Source organism: Caretta caretta, chromosome 1 (genome assembly GCF_965140235.1).
Source record: "Caretta caretta isolate rCarCar2 chromosome 1, rCarCar1.hap1, whole genome shotgun sequence".
In the NCBI taxonomy this organism is placed as follows: Eukaryota; Metazoa; Chordata; order Testudines; family Cheloniidae; genus Caretta; species Caretta caretta.
Genome location: NC_134206.1, coordinates 336,560,364 through 336,583,106, shown reverse-complemented (window position 1 = coordinate 336,583,106; position 22,743 = coordinate 336,560,364). Strand labels below are relative to the sequence as shown.

General features: G+C 40.9%; 1 protein-coding gene across 2 annotated transcripts in view; it reads right to left on the bottom strand.

Moving 5' to 3' along the window:
- The window catches only part of SEMA3A (semaphorin 3A), a 289,689-nt gene that overhangs the window by 5,222 nt on the left and 261,724 nt on the right, over positions 1-22,743 (bottom strand). For both annotated transcript variants that reach the window (XM_075124518.1, XM_048835313.2), the window contains 3 exons: positions 16,312-16,469; positions 11,576-11,643; positions 4,370-4,512 (listed from right to left, as the gene is read on the bottom strand). In XM_075124518.1, the coding sequence (XP_074980619.1) occupies positions 4,370-4,512; positions 11,576-11,643; positions 16,312-16,469 (369 nt within the window). The remainder of the gene's footprint in view (positions 1-4,369; positions 4,513-11,575; positions 11,644-16,311; positions 16,470-22,743) is intronic.

Here is a 22,743-nt window from a genome sequence, read left to right as displayed (position 1 = left end):
ATAGGAAACAATGTAATGTAGGTAACTTCAGAAAGAGAAAACACTCACTTTAAAAATTTCAGTGCTGTGTAGGAAGGGTTAGTCAACTCTTTGCCTTGGTGGACATTTCTTTAGGTGTGAAAAATGATACATTGATCACCATGGTTGTTTGTGAAAAAGCAAAGTGCCAGTGTAGTGGTCTCCATAAAGGCAACTGGTTTGAGATTCTTGGATAGTATGTGTTATAGAGGTCCAAACTAATAGTAATGCATTCTTTATTATTACTACTACTAATAATAATTTTATTTATTATTATTCAGAAAGCTTCACAATTACTGCTACGTAGTTTGGATTCAGTGACCAGCTTTGTCTAATAATTTCTATTATGTATTAATATAGGAGACCCAAAGAGAAGCCCAGCAAATGTTGAGAAGGTTGGAATGGGAACAGTTTGAACCCAGCCTCCTGGTGACATGTTGGCATAGTCAACTGAGCACAGAAGAGATGTGGACATGTTTGAGAGCAGCTGGGAAGGCAATTGGAATTTTGGAAAAGTTAAGGAAGCAGCTAGGGGAAGATAACTTCAGGAGATAGCTTTGGAATTAAATCCAAAGTACAGCTGGAAGAGTTTCCAAAGTTCTATCCACTCTGGTGAAAAAAACCCTTTAACAACAGTGATAATATAGAATAATACCTAGCACTGTTTCTTTATTTTTGTGGACCCAAGTTTCCCTCAAAACTCCCATTGCTTTCAATAACAGTTCAGCACACAAAAACGATGGCAGGACTGGGTAACATTTAGTTACTTGTTTGTTCTGCTGATGGAACATGTACAGGTCTGTGCCTGTACATCCACAATAGACATTTATTGCATAATGATGACTATCACAGTGGACAAACACTGATTTTTCTTTTGCATACTAATTGTAACACATCTCAGATCTTCTTAAACTCTACTGATTGTGTACAAGTCTTCTATGGTTCTTAATGAAAAAAACAAACAAACCACTATGCTTTCCTAGCCTTCAGTCCACTAACAGCTTCTGGTCCCTCTTCCTGACTCTCCATCTGACTTACTTTTGAAGAGCCTCGCAAGATCCAACAGGTCTGATAATGTTCCTATTCGGCTGCCTGAATGCTGATCCAGTCAGATACTCTAGGGACTCTGTATTTAGAGGAACACAATGAAGTCTAGGTGAAATTCACCCCTGTGGAGAGAGCAAGTACCAGGCCACTTCACCATCTTAGTACCAATGAAGACTTACTGGATGGTTTAAGTGGGGTTTAGGTGTGAACATGCTTTGTGCTTGCCGTCTTCACAGGGGTGGATTTCACCCTCTCAGGAACTTATCTGACTGGAAAAACCTGGAGTGTGGTGATTGCACAAGCAGTGAGTGTTAGGAATCTGCAATATCTTGAAAGGTACTGGTGCCTTCAAGAACGGGTGTCTCTGAAGTGGAGACAAAGTTCATCTCCTGATCTGAGCTCTTCCAAGGCTCAGGAGGGTTCAAAGCCAGGATGTCTGTTCAGCCCTATCTCAAGCTAGACATGTCTACAGTGAGGATTGCAGAAGGAAGGATCTGGGAGGGCACTTTAGTCATTTAGGGCAAGCTATTTGGAGGGAGGGAAGAGACTGTGAAGGTTTCCTGTTGAGAAGCCAGAACAATCTTTTGAGGATTCATGGAATGAGGAATAATTGGGGTAATAGAAGAGATGAGATATCTTGTTAGAGTGGGCTGAGGGACAGGGAAAGAGAAAAGGTTCCATTTGCAAATTAAAACAAAGGCTTGTCTTGTTTAAGTAAAGGGCTGGGATTCAGGTGGATTGTTATCTTCAAGAACTCATGGAGGACAGGTGAGGTTTCAGAGGCCTGGAGAAGGGCAACATAGTATCTAGCTTTAAAAAGGGAAACAAAGGGGACACAGGGAATTATCAACCCAACTCCGATGCCTTGAAAGATTCTGGAACAAATGATTAAATAATCAGTTTGTAAGCACCTACAGGATAATAGAGTTATAAGTAATAGCCGACATGGATTTGTCAAGAACAAATCATGCCAAACCCAACCTGTTTTCCTCCTATGACAGGGTTACTGACTTAGTAGATAGAGGGTAATCTATAAACGTGATATATCTTGTTGTGGGGGTTTTTTTAGTATGGTTTTTGACACAGTCCCACATAACATTCTCATAAGCAAAGTAGTGAAATGTGGTCTAGATAAAATTACTATAAAGTTGGTAGAAAAACTGCTTAAAAGACCAGACTCAAAGGTTAGTTATCAGTGGTTCACTGTCGAATTGCAAGTGCCCATCTGGTGGAATCCCAGAAGGGTCTCTCCTGAATCTGATACTAGTCAATATTTTCTTTAATGACATGGATAATGGAGTGGAGAGTAGGCTTATAAAATTTGCAAGTGATACCAAGCTAGGAGGAGTTGCCAGCACTTTGGAGGGCAGAATTGGAATTCAAAACAACTGTGACAAATTGGATAATTGGTCTAAAATGAACAAGATGAAATTCAGTAATGACAAGTGCAACGTTCTATACTTAGCAAGAAAAAATCAAATGTACAACTACCAAATGGAGACTACCTGGCTAGGCAGTAGTACTGATTAAAAGAATCTGAGGGTTACAGTGGATCACAAACTGAAGGAGTCTGAAGTGTGAAGTTGTGGCAAAAAAAAAATGCAAATATCATTCTGGGATGTATTAACCACAGTGTCATATTTGAGACACAGTAGATAACTGGCCTGCTCTAGTAGGCACTGGTGAATACTCAACTAGAATACTGTGTCCAGTTCTGGGTGCCACACTTTAAGAAAGATGAGGACAAGTTGAGAGAATCCACAAGAGAGCAACAAAAAGTTTAGAAAACCTGGCCTATGAGGAAAGGATTAAAATAGCTGGGCATGTTTAGTCTTCAGAAAAGAAGACAAGGGAAACCTGATAACACTCTTCAAATATGGTAAGGGCTGTTATAAAGGGGATGGTGATCAATTATTCTTGTTGTCCACTGAAGGCACCACAAGAAGTAATCAGCTTAAACTGCAGCAAGGGAGATTTAGGTTAGTTATTACAAAAAAACCTTTCTAACTTTAAGGATAGTTAAGCACTGGAATAAGCTTCTAATGAAAGTTGTGGAGTCCCTGTCACCAGAGATTTTTAAGACCCAGTTAGACAGTCACCTATCAGGGATGGTCTAGATATACTTGATCCTGCCTCAGTGCACGGAGCTTGACTAGATGACCTCTCAAGGTCCCTTCCAGCCCTATATTTCTATGATTCTATATTGCATGTTGTTATGCTGTATGATTGAAACATGACCATTTATATCATTAATATTGCCACTGTTTGACAATTGCAACAACTCTTCTACAAAGTATGTCATGTAAGGTATCAATAGAAAAGTTACAATCTATCAAATATGATTATCCTGTTTAAATCCATGTAACATCACCGTATCTGAAGCTATGAATATTGACTATCTACCTGTATTTCAAAAGTGTTTGCTCTTGGGGTAACACCCACAAGGTAGTTTACATCCAATCTAGCCAGCACATTGTGAATGGACCATTCAAGTTGATGGCCCATTAAAGAACAGTTAGCTCTCATAATGAACCATAGAAGAAGCTTGTCCCCACTGGGTGAGCATTTCTGTGGATGCTTTAGCCAGAATATTATGGCTGGTCCTAGGAATCATCAAGCCATATAAGGGCACGTGACTTACTCATGTGAACCTGGATTCCATTTTGTGCCTGTAATTTTCCACAAACCAAGACTGAAAGCACCCTCTCCATGTGGGAGAAGGTATAAAGGCCCTGGAAGCATCTCTATTTTGCCTCTTTCCTGTTCTGATCTCTGGACTATTGATTTACACTAAAAGGAACATATTGACTATGGCTGAGGACCAGAGACTGTACAAGCCAACCTGATCCAAGAACTTTGCAATGGTGTGTGTGTATGAGTTCTTTGATCATTTTAACTCTCCCCTCTTTCTTTTCTCTTATAAATAAACCTTTAGATATTAGGTATTAAAGGATTGGCAATAGCATGATTATTGGGTAAGATCTGAGTTATTGACCTGGCTATGACCTGGCTGATCTCTATGTGATGAAATTGGTTTTCAGAAACCACTCATCACAGAGTCCAGTGTCTGGGTGTTCAGACATGGTCTGGTATGCCTAAGGAGACTGCATTTTTTACTTCTTTTTAACCAGTGTGGTGAGATAGACGTTTACTTTTGTTACTGGCTTGGCATAAACTAATGACAGAATAACCACCTGTTTGGGGAGTCTGCCCAATTTCTCAGCAGTTTGTCCTGAATCTGGTATTCACAGCTGTGACTCATTGGGGCATGGTGACACATGTATTTGAATTCATGCTAACGTACCTCTTCTTTTCGGTCCTCATTTGGCTTCTGGAATTGCCAGTAAACTAGAGCACGCTGAGATTTTGGACTGCACTCCAAGAAAGTGCTGCTGTTCTCTACTCCGTAAATAATCTTTTCTTCCAGGCTCTGCCCACTTGGGTTATCTATAAGGCAAGAAAAGAAGGAATAAAAGCCAATGCAAAAGAAAATGGTCGGCAAAGAAAATCCTAATTGTCATATTTATTTGCTCTTTCGGTAAATAGTTTCATTGCTCCATCTTGGAAAGATATTCCAGATTAGTAGATTGGTGTAGGTGGCAACAGTTAACCTGATTCGCCACAACTGAGCACCTCTCACAGATATTTACACTCGTGTCAGGAATAAGAAAGCTTGTTGTGTCTTTATTAAGAGCTATAGCACTGAATTGCACCATAATCTATGGTGTATAAGGATGCCAACATTTTGTACCCACTTTGCATGGGTGTAAATGATTATACAAGTTCCCTGGACAGTGGAGAATCAGAGACTAAGACTGAATTAGAACTGGGTGTAAAACTTACAACAAATAGCACTTGCACTCTGAAAATCAAGTCCCCTTAGGGACTTGTCTCAAGTAGGCACCCTAAATCAATATCAGTTTGGAAAATCTTGGCCAAAGTTCCTATCTACACAAATATCACTGCATCTTTTTTTAGTCGAACCAAATGTAAAAACCTCAACATTTGAAGTTAAGAAATTTCACGGTGAATATTTTGCACAACCCTAGTTGTTAGACATCAAGAAAAAATATCTAGGTCACAACAAGCATTTTTTTATGACAAAACGTATGCAATGAGAACATTTGGGGTATAGTTTTAGAATGTCTATAATGATGCCTCCTGGGCTTTGTGATCACAATTCTTTGGAGCAAAGTAATAAAACATGAGGCTTTTTACAAGTACTAATAATGTGTTTAGATTATATAGCATTGCAGTTTGATGCAGCTGTTAATGACCAGGAATAATGTTTTTGAGGAAACAATCTTCAGTTAATCATTTCCTCTGTTGGTATAATTTATGGAAATGTAATGAGACGAATAAAACAGACATTATGGGGGGGAGGGGAAGAAAGAGAAAAGTTAAATAAATTACTTCCTTTTGTAACAACAATACTCCATGATATCCACCAACTTGCTGGAAATATCACATTGCTGTACGACTTATACAGCATTTGATTCTCCTCCAATACCACAGAGGCAGTCAGGCATCATATTTCAATGCTCCACCTTAGCTCTTTAAAATGTTATGGATTTAAGTGGCAATTGTACAATAATAATGGAGAATATATGGGGAGAAAGGGATTGGTCAGCTATTTAACACTGTTGATCTCATGGGGTTTCCTGTCTTTTTTTGCCATTATTTGTGGTGGTTTCCATATTACCCTTTTTATCTTTAGTATAGGAAATCTTTAAAGAATCTGATTTTTTTTTTAACCAGGGAAGAATGTATAATTAAAAACCTCTGCAGAGCAATCCTATGTCTAGGGCTGTTTGATTTCACAATGTCTTTATCATATTGGCTCTTTTATTTCGCAAACACAGTCTGTTTGCTGAACTGCTGAGCTGAAGTTAAGAAAGAAAACCATGGTTGTGGCTTATGTTGATACAATAATCATATGTTTTTCCTTAATGACATTCAGCCCTCAAAATCCAAGTGGGGTAGGAGAGGAATTGGTGCCTACCTATTGAAAAGTAATGAAACATCAAATGGTCTATAAACACTAAACAGATAGAAAGTGTATTTCTTTGCTTTTCTCTGCTGGATTGTGAACCTTTAGAGCAAGCAAGTGGGGTGCTATGTAAATAAACGAGTCAGTGAAGCAATTTTTTGGCTTCATCTGGAAACTGCACCATTATGGAGACTGTCGGAAGAGCTTTGGGCTGGAGTGGTGGTGGATCATCAGGGGAGACATGATGCGAGAAAGCAAAGAAAGGGAAGGAGTGGGAAAATTGAAGGCACCGAAGGCAGCCAAAAACACTGTTGTAGAGCATTGGGTTGAACCTGGGAGAAGTAGGGAAATGACAGAAATGTCAAGAAAGGGAAGGAATTGATAGTGTGTGAAGTGATCCTGTGTGTATAAGTGGAAATGATGGGATGAAACTTACCAGAGGAAAACTTAGGATGAATATTAGGAAAAAAGACTAATGGTGAGATCTGTTCTAGGCTGTGGCACACTTTCAGTGATGGAAGCCCAATCACTGAGCTCATTTAAATTCGGACATAGCCCAAGAAAATGTATTGTAGACAGTAATCTTGCATTGGCTGGTGCTGATCAAATAGGCCTTTGAAATCTAATTTCTATGATTCAGGGGTGCTGAAGGCAGGAAGGGTTGTAAGAGTCAGGTAGTATTGGGATATGCAAGAAGGTGGGTGAAATGATGGAGTAGCCAACAAAGCAGGATGCAGGCCTAGAAGTGATGGAAAAGCCTGGAGAGAAGCTGGGAAGGAAAATTAAAGGCTGGAAATTTCAGAGGAGCAGTTAGGAGAATCAGAAGGCTATGGAAGTCATGAAGTTGGCCATGAAATTCAAACCCAAGTCCTGTCAGAATGTCGCAATTCCCAAGGTGAATCTAATGACAAGATCAATTTACCATCCTGATAAATTGCCTTTAAATACATTACTTCTGACATAACAGAAGTGCTTAGAATGGAAAACTACTTACACAAAGGAGATTTTTCTATATACTGATGCTCCTCTACATAAGGCCATATTCGATGAGATGCTGTGAGTTCCTGCTGATGCAACTAGCATGAGGAGAATGCGGATCTTTGTCCCCATTTAATGGCGAATAAAAAATATGAGATTAATGAATCCACTACAGGTGCCATAGGGGGACTTGTCCTTTAGCTCAAGCAGAAAGGTTCATGTGTTCAGGACTGTAAATCCTGGATTCACACCTTAATATTGACCAAACGACTGGTTACATTGAGCATTAACAACTCCTTTTAATGAAAATGGAATTTGTGGGTGTTTGGCACTTTTCAATATTTGATTCACAGTGCTCATGTTCTACTGTGGCTCTGAAATCAATTCCTCTACACACCCAAGAGATATGGTTGGTGCATAAGCTATCTGTATCCTGCTCTAAGCACATACAAATGGCTCGAACACTCAGAGGCCTCTTGGTGAAAGTTGCTCTGTACTGTCTTTGAAAAAGCTACAGGTAAAAGACTGTCCTTTTTAACACAAAAAAGATATTATCTTCATGCAGTTCCCTGGCACAAAGAGGGAGAATCAATCAGTAGCGAATGCACAGGAATGCCTAGAGGTGCGAGTAGGTGGAAGGACCACCAGAGCACACAATCGTCATGCAGAAGAACCTGATTCTGCATCTGATACTCAACAGACTGTCATGTGCAACATGAAAAACAGCTTAGAAGGATTTTCCATAGAACCAAGTAGCTCAGTTGTACACTGTGTGACACATTTCCAGCTGCAATAGTGAGTGCATCTGGTAACATTCCATAGTTTAAATCCAATGCAATTTTTGTAATGTGACAACCTAGAAAGAGTCAGAATTCAGGTGGGAGAAATTTCACTTTAGATCAAACAACTGAAGCTATCCAGCATGTGCATTATTTTGAACTCAGTGTCTTTAAGCTCTAGTGCCTTGTGGAACTAAAGCTGGAGGACACTGTCAAGACATTTTAACTGTTTTTCTCTAAGTTAATGGTGTTTCTAATCACTTCCCACTTTGTTTCCTCATTGAATTTGATTTCATGAAGGGTATCTTGCTGTCAGCCTTTATGTGCTCCTGTTGATGTATTTGAATAAGTGTTTATGAATACGACTTTGGATGATTAGAGTAGGTTTTTCCAAATGAAAAATACAGTACCACATGATTGCTTTCTAGTAGGTTGCTAGAATGGACAGTTAGATGGTGTTTGATAATGCCTTAATTCACCATCTGGTAAAATACATACCATAAAAAGTTGCAAACCGTTATTGTCCATATATTCTTGTGGATTGGAGGAAGTGGTAGATGTGTTATATCTTGACTTGAGGAAGGCTTTAGATACTGTCTCACGTGACATTCTCATAAAGAAACGAGGGAAATACAACCTAGATGGAGCTACTATATGGTGGGTGCATAACTGGTTGGAAAACCGTTCCAAGAGAGTAATTATCCATGGTTCACAGTCAAGCTGGAAGGGCATATCGAGTGGAGTCCCACACGGTTTAGTTCCGGTTCTGTTCAATATCTTCACCAATGATTTAGATAATGACATAGAGGGTACACTTTCATAAAGTTTGTGGAGGATATCAAGCTGGGAGGGGTTGCAAGCAGGCCTTAAATTCAGGTGGAGCTATCCAGAGTGGAGCTCCAGTAAATATTTTCAAACCCCCCCCGGAGCTTTTATGGCATGTTAGAGGTGGTTGTGGAGTGGGCTCTGGAAAGTATTCTATTTAAGCCTGGGTTGCAAGAGCTTTGGAGGATAGGATAAAAATTCAAAAAGATCTGGAGAAACTGGAGACATGTCTGAAGTAAATAGGATGAAATTTAATAAGGACAAATGCAAAGTACTCCACTTAGGAAGAAACAATCAATTGCAAGCATACAAAATGGGAAGTGACTGCCTAGAAAGGAGTATGGCAGAAAGGGATCTGGGGGTCATAGTGGATCACAAGCTAAATATGAGTCAACAGTGTAACACTCTTGAAAAAAAGTAAACATAATTCTTGGATGTATTAGCAGGAGTGTTGTAAACAAGACATAAGTAATTTTTCTGCTTTACTCCATGCTGATATGGCCTCAACTGGAGTATTGTGTCCAGTTCTGGGCACCACATTTCAGGAAAGATATGGACAAATTGGAGAAAGTCCAGAGGAAATTAACAACGATTAAAGTTCTAGAAAACATGACCTATGAGAAAAAATTGAAAAAAACTGAGTTTGTTCAGTTTGGAGAAGAGAAGACTGAGGGGGAACCTGATAACAGGTGTTACATACATAAACGGTTGGTACAAGGAGGAGGGAGAAAAATTGTTCTCATTAATCTCTGAGGATCGGACAAGAAGCAATGGGCTTAAATTGCAGCAAGGGAGATTTAGGTTGGACATTGGGAGAAACTTCCTATTTGTTAGGGTAGTTAAGCACTGTAATAAATTGCCTTACAAATATGGTCGTGTAGGAGCTAAAGTTTTCCATTGTTTCATTTTTGAGTGCAGTTATGTTAAAAAAATCTACATTTATAAGTGGCACTTTTGTGACAAAGAGATGGAACTACAGTACTTGTGTGAGGTGAATTGGAAAATACTGTTTCTTTTGTTTATCTTTTTTACAATGCAAATATTTGTTATAAAAATAATATAAAGTGAACACTGTACACTTTGTATTCTGTGTTATAATTGAAATCAATATATTTGAAAATGTAGAAAACATCCAAAATATTTAAATAAATGGCATTCTATTATTGTTTAACAGTGAGATTAAAACTGTGATTAATCAAGATTTTTTTAAATCTTACGATTAATCACGATTAATTTTTTAATCGTTTGACAGCCCTAGAAATAAGCAGTGTTACTGCAATGTAATACAGCAATGTGAGCATAGATTAGTTGCTGTTATTATATGGAGTTGAAGACACATGGGATCTTCAGGCATCTCCGCTTTGTATATCCCTGAAGTCTATTAATTGGTTTAACCAACACCAGCATCACTTATGTCACAAACCAACAGTGGACAATTTTCTCCAGCAGAGGGAAGTATCGTCTAAGTGTTCTTTTTCATGTCAAGCAAAAAGTAAAGTTTTCATTCTCTGAATGAGGATGCTGTGAAGTGTGTGGCAGAAAATTGGGTACCTGTGGGAAGACAGGTTTGTCTTCTGAAATATAACCAGTTATTAAAACAAAAATCTGACCCCGGTTGAGGGAGGAGATTGGGGTAGACATATCTGGGGGCTGGGGTTAGCGGCTGGAGTTATGTGGGTCAAGGGGAATGGGGGATGAGTCACAAAATTGAACTGCTGGATGGGGTTGGTGCTTTTCTGTCCCACTGCCCCTCCACTATGTGCTAGGATGCTGGGCTGGGCCCTTTGCTCCTGGGACTGAGCCAGCCCAGCCCTGCCCCACACTGTTATGAAGAGATGGTGGCAGATTCGGGCTGCTGGGTGGGGACTACACAGGCTGCAGTGAAAAAGGCCTGGCAGTGGTAACACCATTCCCCAGGCCACTACGGCTGCCTCCCCAGAACCAGCACTCCCAGAGTCAGCTCCTTAGCATCCTTCCTCCCCCCCACAGCACCCCCAGAGCCACAGCTCCTCGGTTTCCCCTGTCCCCCACAGGCAGCATGCACAGAGCCCTGGAGAGGCAGCATCACCCCCATGGGCTGGCAGCATTATCGGCCTGAGTTCTTGCACTGCTTCCATTGTCTATGGCAAGGGTCGGCAACCTTTGGCATGCGTCCCATCAGGGTAATCCGCTGGTGGGCTGTGAGACCTTTTGTTTACATTGACCATCCACAGGCACAGCCCCCTGCAGCTCCCAGTGGCTGCGGTTCACCGTTCCCAGCCAATGGGGGCTGCGGGAAGCGGCAGTCAGCATGTCCCAGTTGGGGGACAAAATTATACCGAATGTGTTAGGACCAGAGGGGTGGGGGGATTTGCCTGTCTCTGTCTCCCCTTTGTGACACCTCTACAACCAGAAACAAAATAAAGGGATTAAAAAAGTTTAGAAATCTTATCCCAGTTAAAATTAGACCAGTCTGTTTATATTACAGGAAACAATCCTTGTCCCAGGAATGAACTAGATGATGTAACAGTTCTTTTCCACTACAAGCATATACAATTCTGTGTCAGTATGGTTAGTTCCATCACTATATATAGCAAAGAGCTAGGGTGTCACCGCTATGTAAAGCAACACGTACACTGACGATAGCAATGATGATGGCCAATATGATCATTTCCCATACAATATGTAAAGCTTGTTCCTATGTTACAATGTCAGGTGTATCAGAAACTTTAAAAAAGTTTGAATGTGTTATTAGCTTGCAAATAAGAGTGTACTGAATCCTTGATCTGATTATTACAGGCAGTCAAAATTAGGGTAATGACCAAAGGCAAGTTAACTTGTCATGAGTGGGCAGTATAGTTTCACTCCTGGTTCATACTTTTGCTTCCCACAGCAATCACGCACAGTCTGAACATTACATGCCTGCTGGTTGTACTTAAACAAAATATCTATAACTTACCATGATGCTGCAGGTCAGAACAGTGAGTGAGAGGATCTCCATTTCGGATATCTTGTCGTCTGGTACGCCTAAGAAAATCACATCAGAAAATGTTATTCACTTTCTCAGAGATGAAATTAAGTATTTGTGTTAGGTAAGCCAAAAAAGAAGGCCATTGTTATTTACAGTTATCTGGGGCATGCAACATTACCTAGAACATACCAGGGCAAGGAAAGTCATACTTTACTGCATTCTACAGCATTGTAGATAATACAATTCTTCATGCTTCCAAATGAAAGCTTCAGTCATTGATAAATGCATGTGCATGTATTGTAAGCCCTCCTAAAAATACTGATTATGGGTAAATTCATCCGTCTGTTGAAATATAGATTAATAAGAGTCCAACATGTACAAAGTGCAGCATGTTTAATGTTTATTGAAAGTACAAGGAATTTAAAATGGCACCCTCTTGTCTACAAACGGAGATTACATCAAATAGCCTAGCTTCATCATCGGATTCTTCTAGATTATAGGCAAGAGGCTTACTTGGCAAACTACAATGTGTGATGGGGCAAGGCCAGATGGCTATAGAAAAGTAGTGGGAGATAGATATATTAGCTCCAGGCTAAACAAATCCCTGGTACCAGGATAAGTGAAATGGCAGCTGCTCCAGGTCAATTAAGACACCTGGGGCCAATTAAGAACTTTCCAGAAGGCAGGGAGACTGCTAGGTTGATTGGGACACCTGAAGCCAATCAGGGGCTGGCTGAAACTAGTTAAAAGCCTCCCAGTCAGTCAGGTGGATGTGCATGTCAGGAGTTGTGGGAGGAAGTTGTGCTGTTGTAGAGACTGAGTAGTATACACCATATCAGGCACAAGGAAGGAGGCCCTGAGGTAAGGGTGAAGTGGAGCTTGAGAAGTGAGGGCTGCTGTGGGGGAAGTAGCCCAGGGAACTGTACATGTCATGTTTCTAAAAGGTCAGCTACCATAGCTGATACTATTAGGGTCCTGGGCTGGAGCCTGAAGTAGAGGGTGGGCCCAGGCTCCCCCCATCCTTTGCCCCCTGATTAATTACTGGGAGACAACAGAGACTGTGCAAGGAAGGATAACTTCTCTTGTCCTCCCCTCCCCTCGCCGGCTTATGATGAAAATGGCTCAGTAGACTGTGACCCTTGTCTCTAGAGAGAGAAGGGTTACGTGGAGGGTCACATTGAGCCTTTGAGGCTAGCGAAATCCGCCAGGAAACACAGGACCCACGGAGGCAAGGACAGAGCTTTGTCACAAATGTTACTGCTAAGGCTTAATATATTTAGAGATGGATAGGATAATGTTTAACTCAGCTTTCTTCTGGTTTGACCACAACCTTGGATCTAAATCCATATGCAAGTTTTTGCAAGTGGCTTTCATCTTTAGTATGGGCTGAATTAAAATTCTGAAACGGAACATCCTTGAAAAATGGTGTATTCAAAGTCCAGATCTAAATTTTGTAGCTTGAGTCCCTCTCTAATTTTTATCACAATCCCATTTAATATAACTTTATATTCTCCCTCCAATTTGCTCTTCATCTCTTCTCTTTAATAAAGTGTTGATCTGTTTGAAAAATGTGTTTTACAAAAAAAGAAAACCCATATTTTTCTATACAGTTCTCTTTGGTTTGCATTTGTTGTGCTTGCTTTGTCTGTTTCTTTTCTTACCTAAACAGCTGTGATACAAAACCCAATTCAGCCCATGGAAAGGAGATTTATTTTAAAAAGAAGAAAAGAACAGGGCAAACAAAGATGTGTTTTGAGAACAAGCACTTTACTTGGGGAATAGGAGAAAACCACAGTGATTGCAAAGTCAGGAGAGAGCAAAAAGGATTAGATGGCCAAACAATATTGAGATGTCAGATTATGGCATCCATTGACACACACAAAAAAGTGAAGTATCCTTGTAAGAGCCATGCTTGGTCTCACCCTTCAGTCACAATGGTCCAAATTAAGTAAATATAATGGTTTCTGCAATGCAGAGACCATGTCTTACCCTTCCCTTTCTCAGAGTGAAAATCAGTGGGAACACAACTCATGAACAGCCCCAGAACTGATGGGAGAGGCATGCATGGGATCTTCCATTAGGGGTTATCAGCTGTGGAATTTGATTCTGGATCTGGGTGGAAATTTTTTGACAATCTCTCCATGAAAAAATGCTGATTTGTTGAAATCAAAATTATTTGTGAGAAGGCGATTTCCACAAAATTCCCATTTCTGAAAAAATGTACCTACATATAATTTTCAAAAGTGATTTAGTCAGAGAGTACCCTAAGTTTCATTTATTTTTGAACTACTGAAGCTATTGAACATTTCACCCAGCACTCATATAACTCTCTTCTTCCACAGATATCATTCCCTCCCTCCGTGAGGGAATTCAATTGTCACAAAGCCCTGAATGAATTGATAGTCTATTGGGTATGCTGCATAGCTTAACAAACTTTGACTGAAAGGAGAAATGGGCTGGAAAATGGTTTTCCCAGCCCGTAATTCTTTTTTTTTTTCAGACACAGGAATTTTGTGGAAATTGCCCTCTTCTCACAAACAATTTTGATTTGAACAAATCATCATTTTTTTCTTGGAGAGATTGTTAAAAAATTCCCACCCAGATCCAGAATCAAATTCCACAGCTGATACCTCTTAAGTTCCATTTATGATTTAGGCACTGAGGAGACTAAGTTTTAATTTATTTCTGAAAATGGGACTTACGCAGTTTTGAAAACTTCACCTTGAGTGCATGAATCCCACTGAAAATCAGTGGGCCTTAGATGCCTTAGACACTTCTGTCTCACACTATTAATATCATGTTTTCCAGTGTAATGACACAACAAGATGCATGAAAGCATTTTAATAGAAGGCACCCTTCTGTGTTTAGGTGCATGTTCTAAAGACATACCTCATCTCTCTCATCCATGCCAGTGCTGGACGTTTGCACTCTATTTTCCCCATGGAAAGCTAGCTGGGTGAATCAGAACCACACCCAGGCCCAAATGAGCTGCAAATGCAATTTTTGTCACTCCCTTCATAAATTCCACTGGCCAACTTATTTATAGAATTCTATTTGTAGGAATTAGGCCTAATTAGACTCCCATTAATTTCAATGGATTTTGGATGAAGCATTTAGTTTGGATATCAAGCAAATGTCACACATTTCAGCATTAAGCCAGCATGGTGATCTATGAAACATGAGATCCAAAGCATCTGCACAAGTCAAATGGTCACACTATGGGCTTTCTAAACTGACATTTAGGCTCCTTAAAGTTACACGGAGTGGGAAATATATAAAAGACAGACAGATAAAGAAAATGACTATAAGCAAACCATCCCTACACATGCATCAAGCCACAACATCCTTAACACTTTTGGAATCTGGACTTGTAGCGATGCATTAGTGGGAGGCCATGGCATTTGAGTTCTTTCCAGGAATGCTCATTTTGTGACTGGTGTATTTAGTTTATCTTCTTTACCTCCCCTGGGAAGAATTATTTTGCCTCAAATTATTTCAATAGTCTGGTGCAAAAATAAGACTGCATGTTTCATAAGCACCTTTTTTTTTTCAAGTGTTTGCTTAGGCTACATTGAGGTACAAAGCTTGACATTTCAATCCTCTCCAGCTGAAATATCTGTGGAGGAAACTCTCCCTACTGTCCCTTACATTATCTCATCCCTTCCAGCAGCCAACCAACCACCCCCTGGAGTTAAATACATTTTGGAAGCATGAAATTCCTAACTGAAATATTTGTAAACTTTAGCTTCAAGATGAAGTTTGCCTCTTCTGTACATAGATGCTTGGATCTCTCATGTCTCCTTTGGTGTAAGACACCTATGGCATATTCCCTTTTACATTATCACCATCCGAGCAATATTTTTTTGCAATAATTTGTCTAATATACTGATAGTTAGAAGGTGACGATATGGTGACCGTGGGCCAAATTCTGATCTGATTTGCAACAATGTTTATCAATTAAGTTATTCCAGATTTACACCTGAGTAATTGACAGCAGATTATAGACCCAGGTTCAAAGTCAATTCTTAATAGCGATAGACTTAAAGTTTATTTGGAGGCTAAAAATGTATGTTTTAAAAACATTAAGCCAAACAGCTACTCCACAGTACTTAGAAACAATACGAATATTATTTTTCATGTACAGGGCCTGATACTTCTTCACGATGCATCTCGTGTAATCATTTACATCTGTGCAAAGTGAATGTAAAATGCTATCAAATCAGAATGGCTGCACCATCTTTGCACAAGTTGCAGAGCAATAGAAAATCAGGTGGTATCTATCTGTCAGTTTTCATCAATCCCCAAATGCTTTCTCATTCAGTTAGCATCACAACTTTTGAAAGTGTAGGGCAATGATGTTTCAGTTGTTAAGTACCTGTATTCATAAGTGTGTAATGATTGCAGGACTGAGCTCTCAATTAATTTTCTCTCCGTTTTTTATTGTTGACATTTCTCATTGTACAAGAGCGCAGATTTCCATTTCAGAGATGGCACCATTCTGAATGTTTTTTTTTATCATAGACTTTCCAAGCCATCCCAAAAAGTAGCAATGTTCACTTACCAAGACTTGCTATTGCTTGTAACTTTCACAAATATGTTTTCTTTGAAAAAGAAAGGGCTCCAGTTAACCATCCCATGAAAAACCTCTAAAGCCCACAGGTCACCTTTCAGATCATCAGTTAAGGCAAATAGTAGATAATGCAGACATCTGCAACTGTCCCTACCTCTTAGCAGTAGGGAAGTAACGCGAGCACGAAGAGCCGTCCCAAGCACAGTAGGGGTCTCTAGCAAGGCAGCACTCAGCACATGCTTTTCCATACACATCGCAGCGGTGCAAAGGGAGCTGTGAAACTCCAGCAGCTGAGCCAATGTAGAGTTGTTGCTGTGAATTAAGTGCAAGTTTGCAAATAGTCAGGTTTCACTGGAAAGACATGCACAATACATCAAAAATATATACAGCGGAGGGTGATTCTGATCTCATTTACCTGGGTTTTACAGCAGTGTGTCTACAGTGACTTCAATTATATTGCTCCTGATTTACACACATGTGAGCAAGAGGCACATTAGCCCCAATATTTAAAAAAAAGTCCAAGTAAGAAAATTATTTCCTGTTTCTATGGGACAAATGCTGGTGCTGATTTTTCTATGAAACCTCCACTGACATCAATGGAATTGCCACAAATGAAGTGAGGGAGACTATGTCTCTAAGTTCCTATCCTCCAATACCATAAAAATGGCAATACTGGGTTAGACCAACGGACCGTGTAGCCCAGTATCCTGTCTTCTGACAGTGGCCAGTGCCAGATGCTTCAGCGGACATGAACAGAACAGGGCAACTATCAAATGATCCATCCACTGTTATCCTGTTCCAGCTTCTGGAAGTCAGAGGTTTAGGGACACCCAGAACATGGTGTTGCATTCCTGACCATCTTGGCTAACATCCATTGATGGATCTATCCTCCATGCATCTATCTGATTCTTTTTTTAATCCAGTTATACTTTTGGCCTTCACAGCATCCCCTGGCAACAAGTTCCACATATTGACTGTGTGTTGTGTGGAGAAGTACTTTCTGATGTTTTTTTTCAGTCCTGCTACCTATTCATATCATCATGTGACCCCTGGTTCTTGTATTATGTGAAGGGGTAAATAACACTTCCCTATTCACTTTCTCCACCCATGAAGAGCCTAACTAATCTCAGTGGTAGAGCTAGTTGGAAAATGTGCTTCTTTTTAAGTTGAAATTTTTGAAGAAAACAACAAAATTTAATTTTTGTCAAACTTTTTCACAGAAAAGTTAGCCTTTTAGGTGGAATGTCAATAATCAAAATATTTTCACTTGGAAGTGTTGGTCATGGTGTCTCATGGGAGTTGTAGTTTGGGTGCCTCATACTCCTCTATAGACCATTCTTCCTGGACAGACTACATCTTTGATAGTGCACAACAGTATCCCATCATGATGAAAGGTGGCAGCTGATTATAGTTCTTGGCTATGGTGCATCATGGAGATGTAGTTTGGTTTCGTCATATCCCCATTATCCTCTCTGGGCCAGGCTTCACAGCCAGACTACAACTCTTAAGAAACACTATAGCAAGATATCCAAATGAAAACAGTTCAGTTGTAGACTCCCCTCCCAATAATATCAGCTGCTATGATGCAGCACAAGAGATGTAATCCATCTGGGAGACCTGGCCCATAGAGGGTAATGGGGATATGAGGCAACGGAGCTACAACTCCCAAGAGGCATTATGGCAGCCTATCAAATTAAAATATTTTGGTTTTTGGCCCTCCTCGTTAAAAAAAAATTCCTGACACATGTACAAAGTCACTGAAATGCAGCTACCTGTGGGGTTGAAAACTCATGTTACAAAACTGAGGAAGCACAAAGACTTCAGGGCTATAGCCCTCTCATTTTGAAAATGCCATGGGACTCTTTAAATCCCAAGTAAAGTAGCCAGGATCTCAGTTTTTAAGGTCTCATGAAACAGATTTTCATTAGTTTTTCTGTTTTAGAGGAAAAAGGGCTTGCATAAGAAACTGTATTACAAGCGAGCCCATGGACCTGATTCACCTCCTGTGTTGCGATTCCATAAAGGTAAAGCCCATATAGGATTCAGTAATGCAAGCTGGCTGCAGTCGCTACTTTGTTGAGATGCCAACAGCTGGCCAGCACAGTCCCAAGAGGTGGCAGGGACAGATCACTTGCGCTGTGTTAGCACCTTTCCCAAGGAAACTTCCACCTCTTACAAAGCGCTGGCTGGGATATAAAAGCTGCAGTGTCCTGGAGAAACCCCTTGATCACACAGGGATGTATCTAGTACTATATGGGAAGTCTTAAGCTTACATAACTGCCTTCAGCTAGGCATATAGGTCAATGATGGAATAATGCATGGAACGAGTGACTGGCAGCAGACATGACTGACATTTACTGATTAATCAGAAGTGTAATATATTACCATATAGTAGTAGGACTGTATATAACTGGGGCACTACTATATATAAACAATGTGGCATGTACCTTACTGTATAGAGCATATAACAATGAATTCTAGGATGTATATTGAAAAATCAATGTCCAAACTGTAATAGGGTTCATGTACACCAATGTACCAATTTTTTATGAGTCAAAAATGATTGCTAATAAATCTCCCTAGAATGAGAGGCTCTGAACTGAACAAAAGAACAGCGAATCATAGGAAATCTAAAATAAATGAACTAAGACCAAAAGAAAGTTGCTTAAAGATTTTACTTCTTATGGGACAGTTCAGAATGTTCAAGCGGTTAAGTATAATATGTGGTTTAGGAATCCTATAATCAAGAAAGTATCCAAATCACTCTACTTGCTTCTCTTTAAAGCAATGTATTTAAGATCCAGCTGTTGACCATTATGCTGGACACTAATAATAAATAATTCCAGCCAATATGAAATTCGAAAAATGGTCAGGGAGGCGTCCCCAAAAATGACCTGACACTGCACTTTCACAAGACAATTTGTGTTTAATACATCAGCTGATTATCAGATCAAATTACAGCAAGAGAAGCTGTCCATTGAAGAGCTCTTTTCAAACTGCTGAAACAACAGCACTATAGGGAAGAACTGTGGGTTAAGGGAGGGGCAAATACGTGGCAGTGGTCACCGTTTGCCATCACTGACCACACATTCATGTCTGAGATGTAACTGTTTTTCCTATGGTTTGGAGTAACAGATGTAAAATGCATCCCTGTATAGCAAGCCAGCACAAGGCCGTGAAAGTGGGGCATAGGTTTTGTATGGCTCCTCAGCACAGGGCTGAATGTTATCCAGTGTGAAGATATGCAGGAACAGAAACAGTGAGCACTGAATAAAATATAGTACTTCACACATGTATGCAAATAGACTGTAAGTTCTTTTTTGAAGATTTAAGAGATTCTCTCTTGCTCTCTCCCCCTCCCCAACTTGAATGGAAATGTGGGTGGTGGAAACCACAGAAATTCTCTGTTCCAGACAAAAAGTTTGTCTGTATCAACCAGTGATTTCCTTGCCCCATCCCACCTGTGGCTTCTGTGAGCATAGGGATTCATAAAACCTATGAATCTGAGCCCAAGAGGTAGAAGGGGTGAGGGTTTGCACCACAAAATGTTCCTTCCAGCTCCCCTACTCTGTTCTGTGGCTATTCATAGCAGCAGGTGGGGAGGGGGATACATATGGGGGTACAAGGGATTTTCTGTGGCCTGTTCCTCCTCCCGAACTCAGGGGGCAACAAGGAGAAAGTTATTGTAGATTGAATCTGGGTAAACTTTTCAGGTTTTTCCTCTGTAGTGTGGAGCCCCATCTGAGGGAACCTCTGGGGGCAGTGCTGGTTCCTGCAGTAACAGTGCTTTTAAGGAACTGCAGGGAGCCAGGGGGCAAGGGACTCTCCTCCGAAGGCCTGCTCCTGTTGCTGATCCACCAAGGACAGTGCAGTTCTCAGGGATCAGTGGATTTAGGGGGTGGAACACACATGAGATCCTTAGTGATGAACTCAAAATCTAACCTCTGTGAGCTAGAGAGGGACAGGAGGCACATCAAGGCTCACTCTGAATGCATTGTTAAGGGCTGATTCAAGGGTTATAATTCACCCCTGTGCAGAGGACCAGCAAGCACTAGGCCTTACCTAGACACCTAGTGGGGAATGCCAATTGATTTGGCAAGACTGACAGAGAGGTAGCAATGGTAAAGTCTTGAAGTAGCAGCAGATGGGACCCACAGACCTAGTAAAGTATGCAAGAGTAAGCAGAAAGGTCTGTACACAGGGCTGTCTGAATCACATCCACACATTCCTAGTTTATATATATAGTGATGAGTGCACTGAAACTATTGAATAAAGCATGTTGATTTTATTGTTTACATTTACACTTTTGCAGTGTGCAGTGCCTAGAACAGGGGTGGGAAAACTTTTTGGCCGGAGGGCCACATCTGGGAATAGAAAGTGTATGTCAGGCCATGGATGCTCACAAAATTGGGGCTGGGATACAGGAGCGGGTGAGGGCTCTGGTTGGGGGTGCAGGCTCCAGGGTGAGGCCAGAAATGAGGAGTTCAGGGTGTAGGAGAGAACTCTGGCCTGAGGCAGGAGGTTGGGGTGCAGGGGGAGGTGAGAGCTCTGGCTGGGGGTGCGGGCTCTAGGGTTGGGCTGGGGATGAGGAGTTTGGGGTGTAGGATGGTGCTCTGGGCTGGGATCAAGGGGTTTGGAGGGCAGGAGGGGGATCAGGGCTAGGACAGGAGGTTGGGGCAGGGGGAAAGGCTCAGGGGTGCAGGCTCCAGGTGGTACTTACCTCAAGTGGCTCCCGGAAGCAGTGGCATGTCCCTTCTCTGGCTCCTATGTGGAGGTATGGCCAGGTGGCTCTGCATGCTGCCCCTTCCACTGGCACCACCCTTGCAGCTCCCATTGACAGCAGTTCCTGGCCAATGGGAGCTGCGGGGGTGGTGCTTGGTGCGGGAGCAGCGTGCAGAATGGATCCCCCTGGCTGCCCCTACACGTAGGAGCTGGACGAGGGTCATACCACTGCTTCCAGGAGCCATGTGGAGTGGCCCCTGTCTCTACTCCCTGGCTGGAGTGCTGCAGCGGGGCAAGCCCCAGACCCCGCGCCCCAGCAGGAGCTCGAGGGCCAGATTAAATCAGCTGGGGGTTTGGATATGGCCCGCGGGCTATAGTTTGCCCACCCTGGCCTAGAATTATTATGCTATTATTATCTGATGAAGTGAGCTGTGGCTCACGAAAGCTCATGCTCAAATAAATTGGTTAGTCTCTAAGGTGCCACAAGTACTCCTTTTCTTTTTGCGAATACAGACTAACACGGCTGTTCCTCTGAAATATGCTATTATGATGTTTATGTGAAACCCTACAACTTAAACACAATGAATAATGTGTTTGAGATGTAAAACCTAGAGCATCTTTTAATCATAAATATAGTGTTGAAGCATGTTGCCAGATACTTCTTTGATACAAAGTCTCTGTGCCAAAAGCTTGTCATGCTGAATCATGATTCTGTCATTTTTAATCCAAGGCTGGCTGATATTTCAAAAGCTTAATTTTGCCTGAATAACTCATACTGTGCTCTTTCTAGTTGTAGACAATATTAATATTGTAAATTTGTTTTCTAATGACTTGGGGGAAATTGTAATCCCTCCTAAGTAAATAAAGATGCTTTGAAGAAGAAGTTATACAAAATGCACAACCCATTATACAATACAATCGGCTGTCTTAAAAGAATGTACTTGTAAAAATAATCCAAAGCAGAGCATTTTGGTATGATGTGAACATATACACCACTTGACAGGTTTGTTTGTAAATGGTACATTCTTTTTAAGCCACCGTTTTTGTTGGTTTGGGTGATATGTCAGGGAATTGGCCCCAAATAAAATGTTTTGTGTCAAATACTGCACATTTTCAGGCAGGTTTCCAATATACAATGGATTCCTAGCTGCAGTGTTCAGCATTTGAAATGGAGAGTTGAGCTCTGTTCATTAGAGAATACAATTTAGCCCTTTGAAGAGAGCCCTCACAAGGCCAATGCACCACTTAAGACCTATTTCAACAGGACATAGGTCTCATTGTGACTCTTCGCTGAGAGGTGTTGTACACCATTATTAATGGACCCAATCCTGCAACAACTTACTATCAGGTATTACTACCAGAACTTCAATGGGAATACTCATGTTAGTAAGCAAGATACTCGTTCATATTTTCAGAATCAGGCCCCAAATCCGCAAAACTGGGAAAAATCACCTGTCTATTTTTATATATCTATAATACAAGCTATTATAAAGCATACCGGGGGTGACTGTACTTCCACTTAAATCAATGAAGGGTTTTGCCACTAAGTTCACAGGAAACAGCACTGGGTTCATATGTGTAAAGGCCATATTCAGACATGTTGTAAGTGAATGCAATGCCTCTAAACTCAATAGCTTCTCAGTCACTGGAGCATTTGGTAATGTGGAATTTTTCTACAAGCAGCTGGTTAGTTAGTGTTTAGTTTACACCTTGCCAGTAAAGCACAAAACTAACTTTTTCCTTTCTCTACTGCCTGACACATTCTCCTTGAGAAACTGCTGATGTTTATGTAAAGGGATGGGATGTTGCTGGTATAATTAATATGCCTCTCCTAAGTGCCAAGTTACTGTCTCTGAACTATACA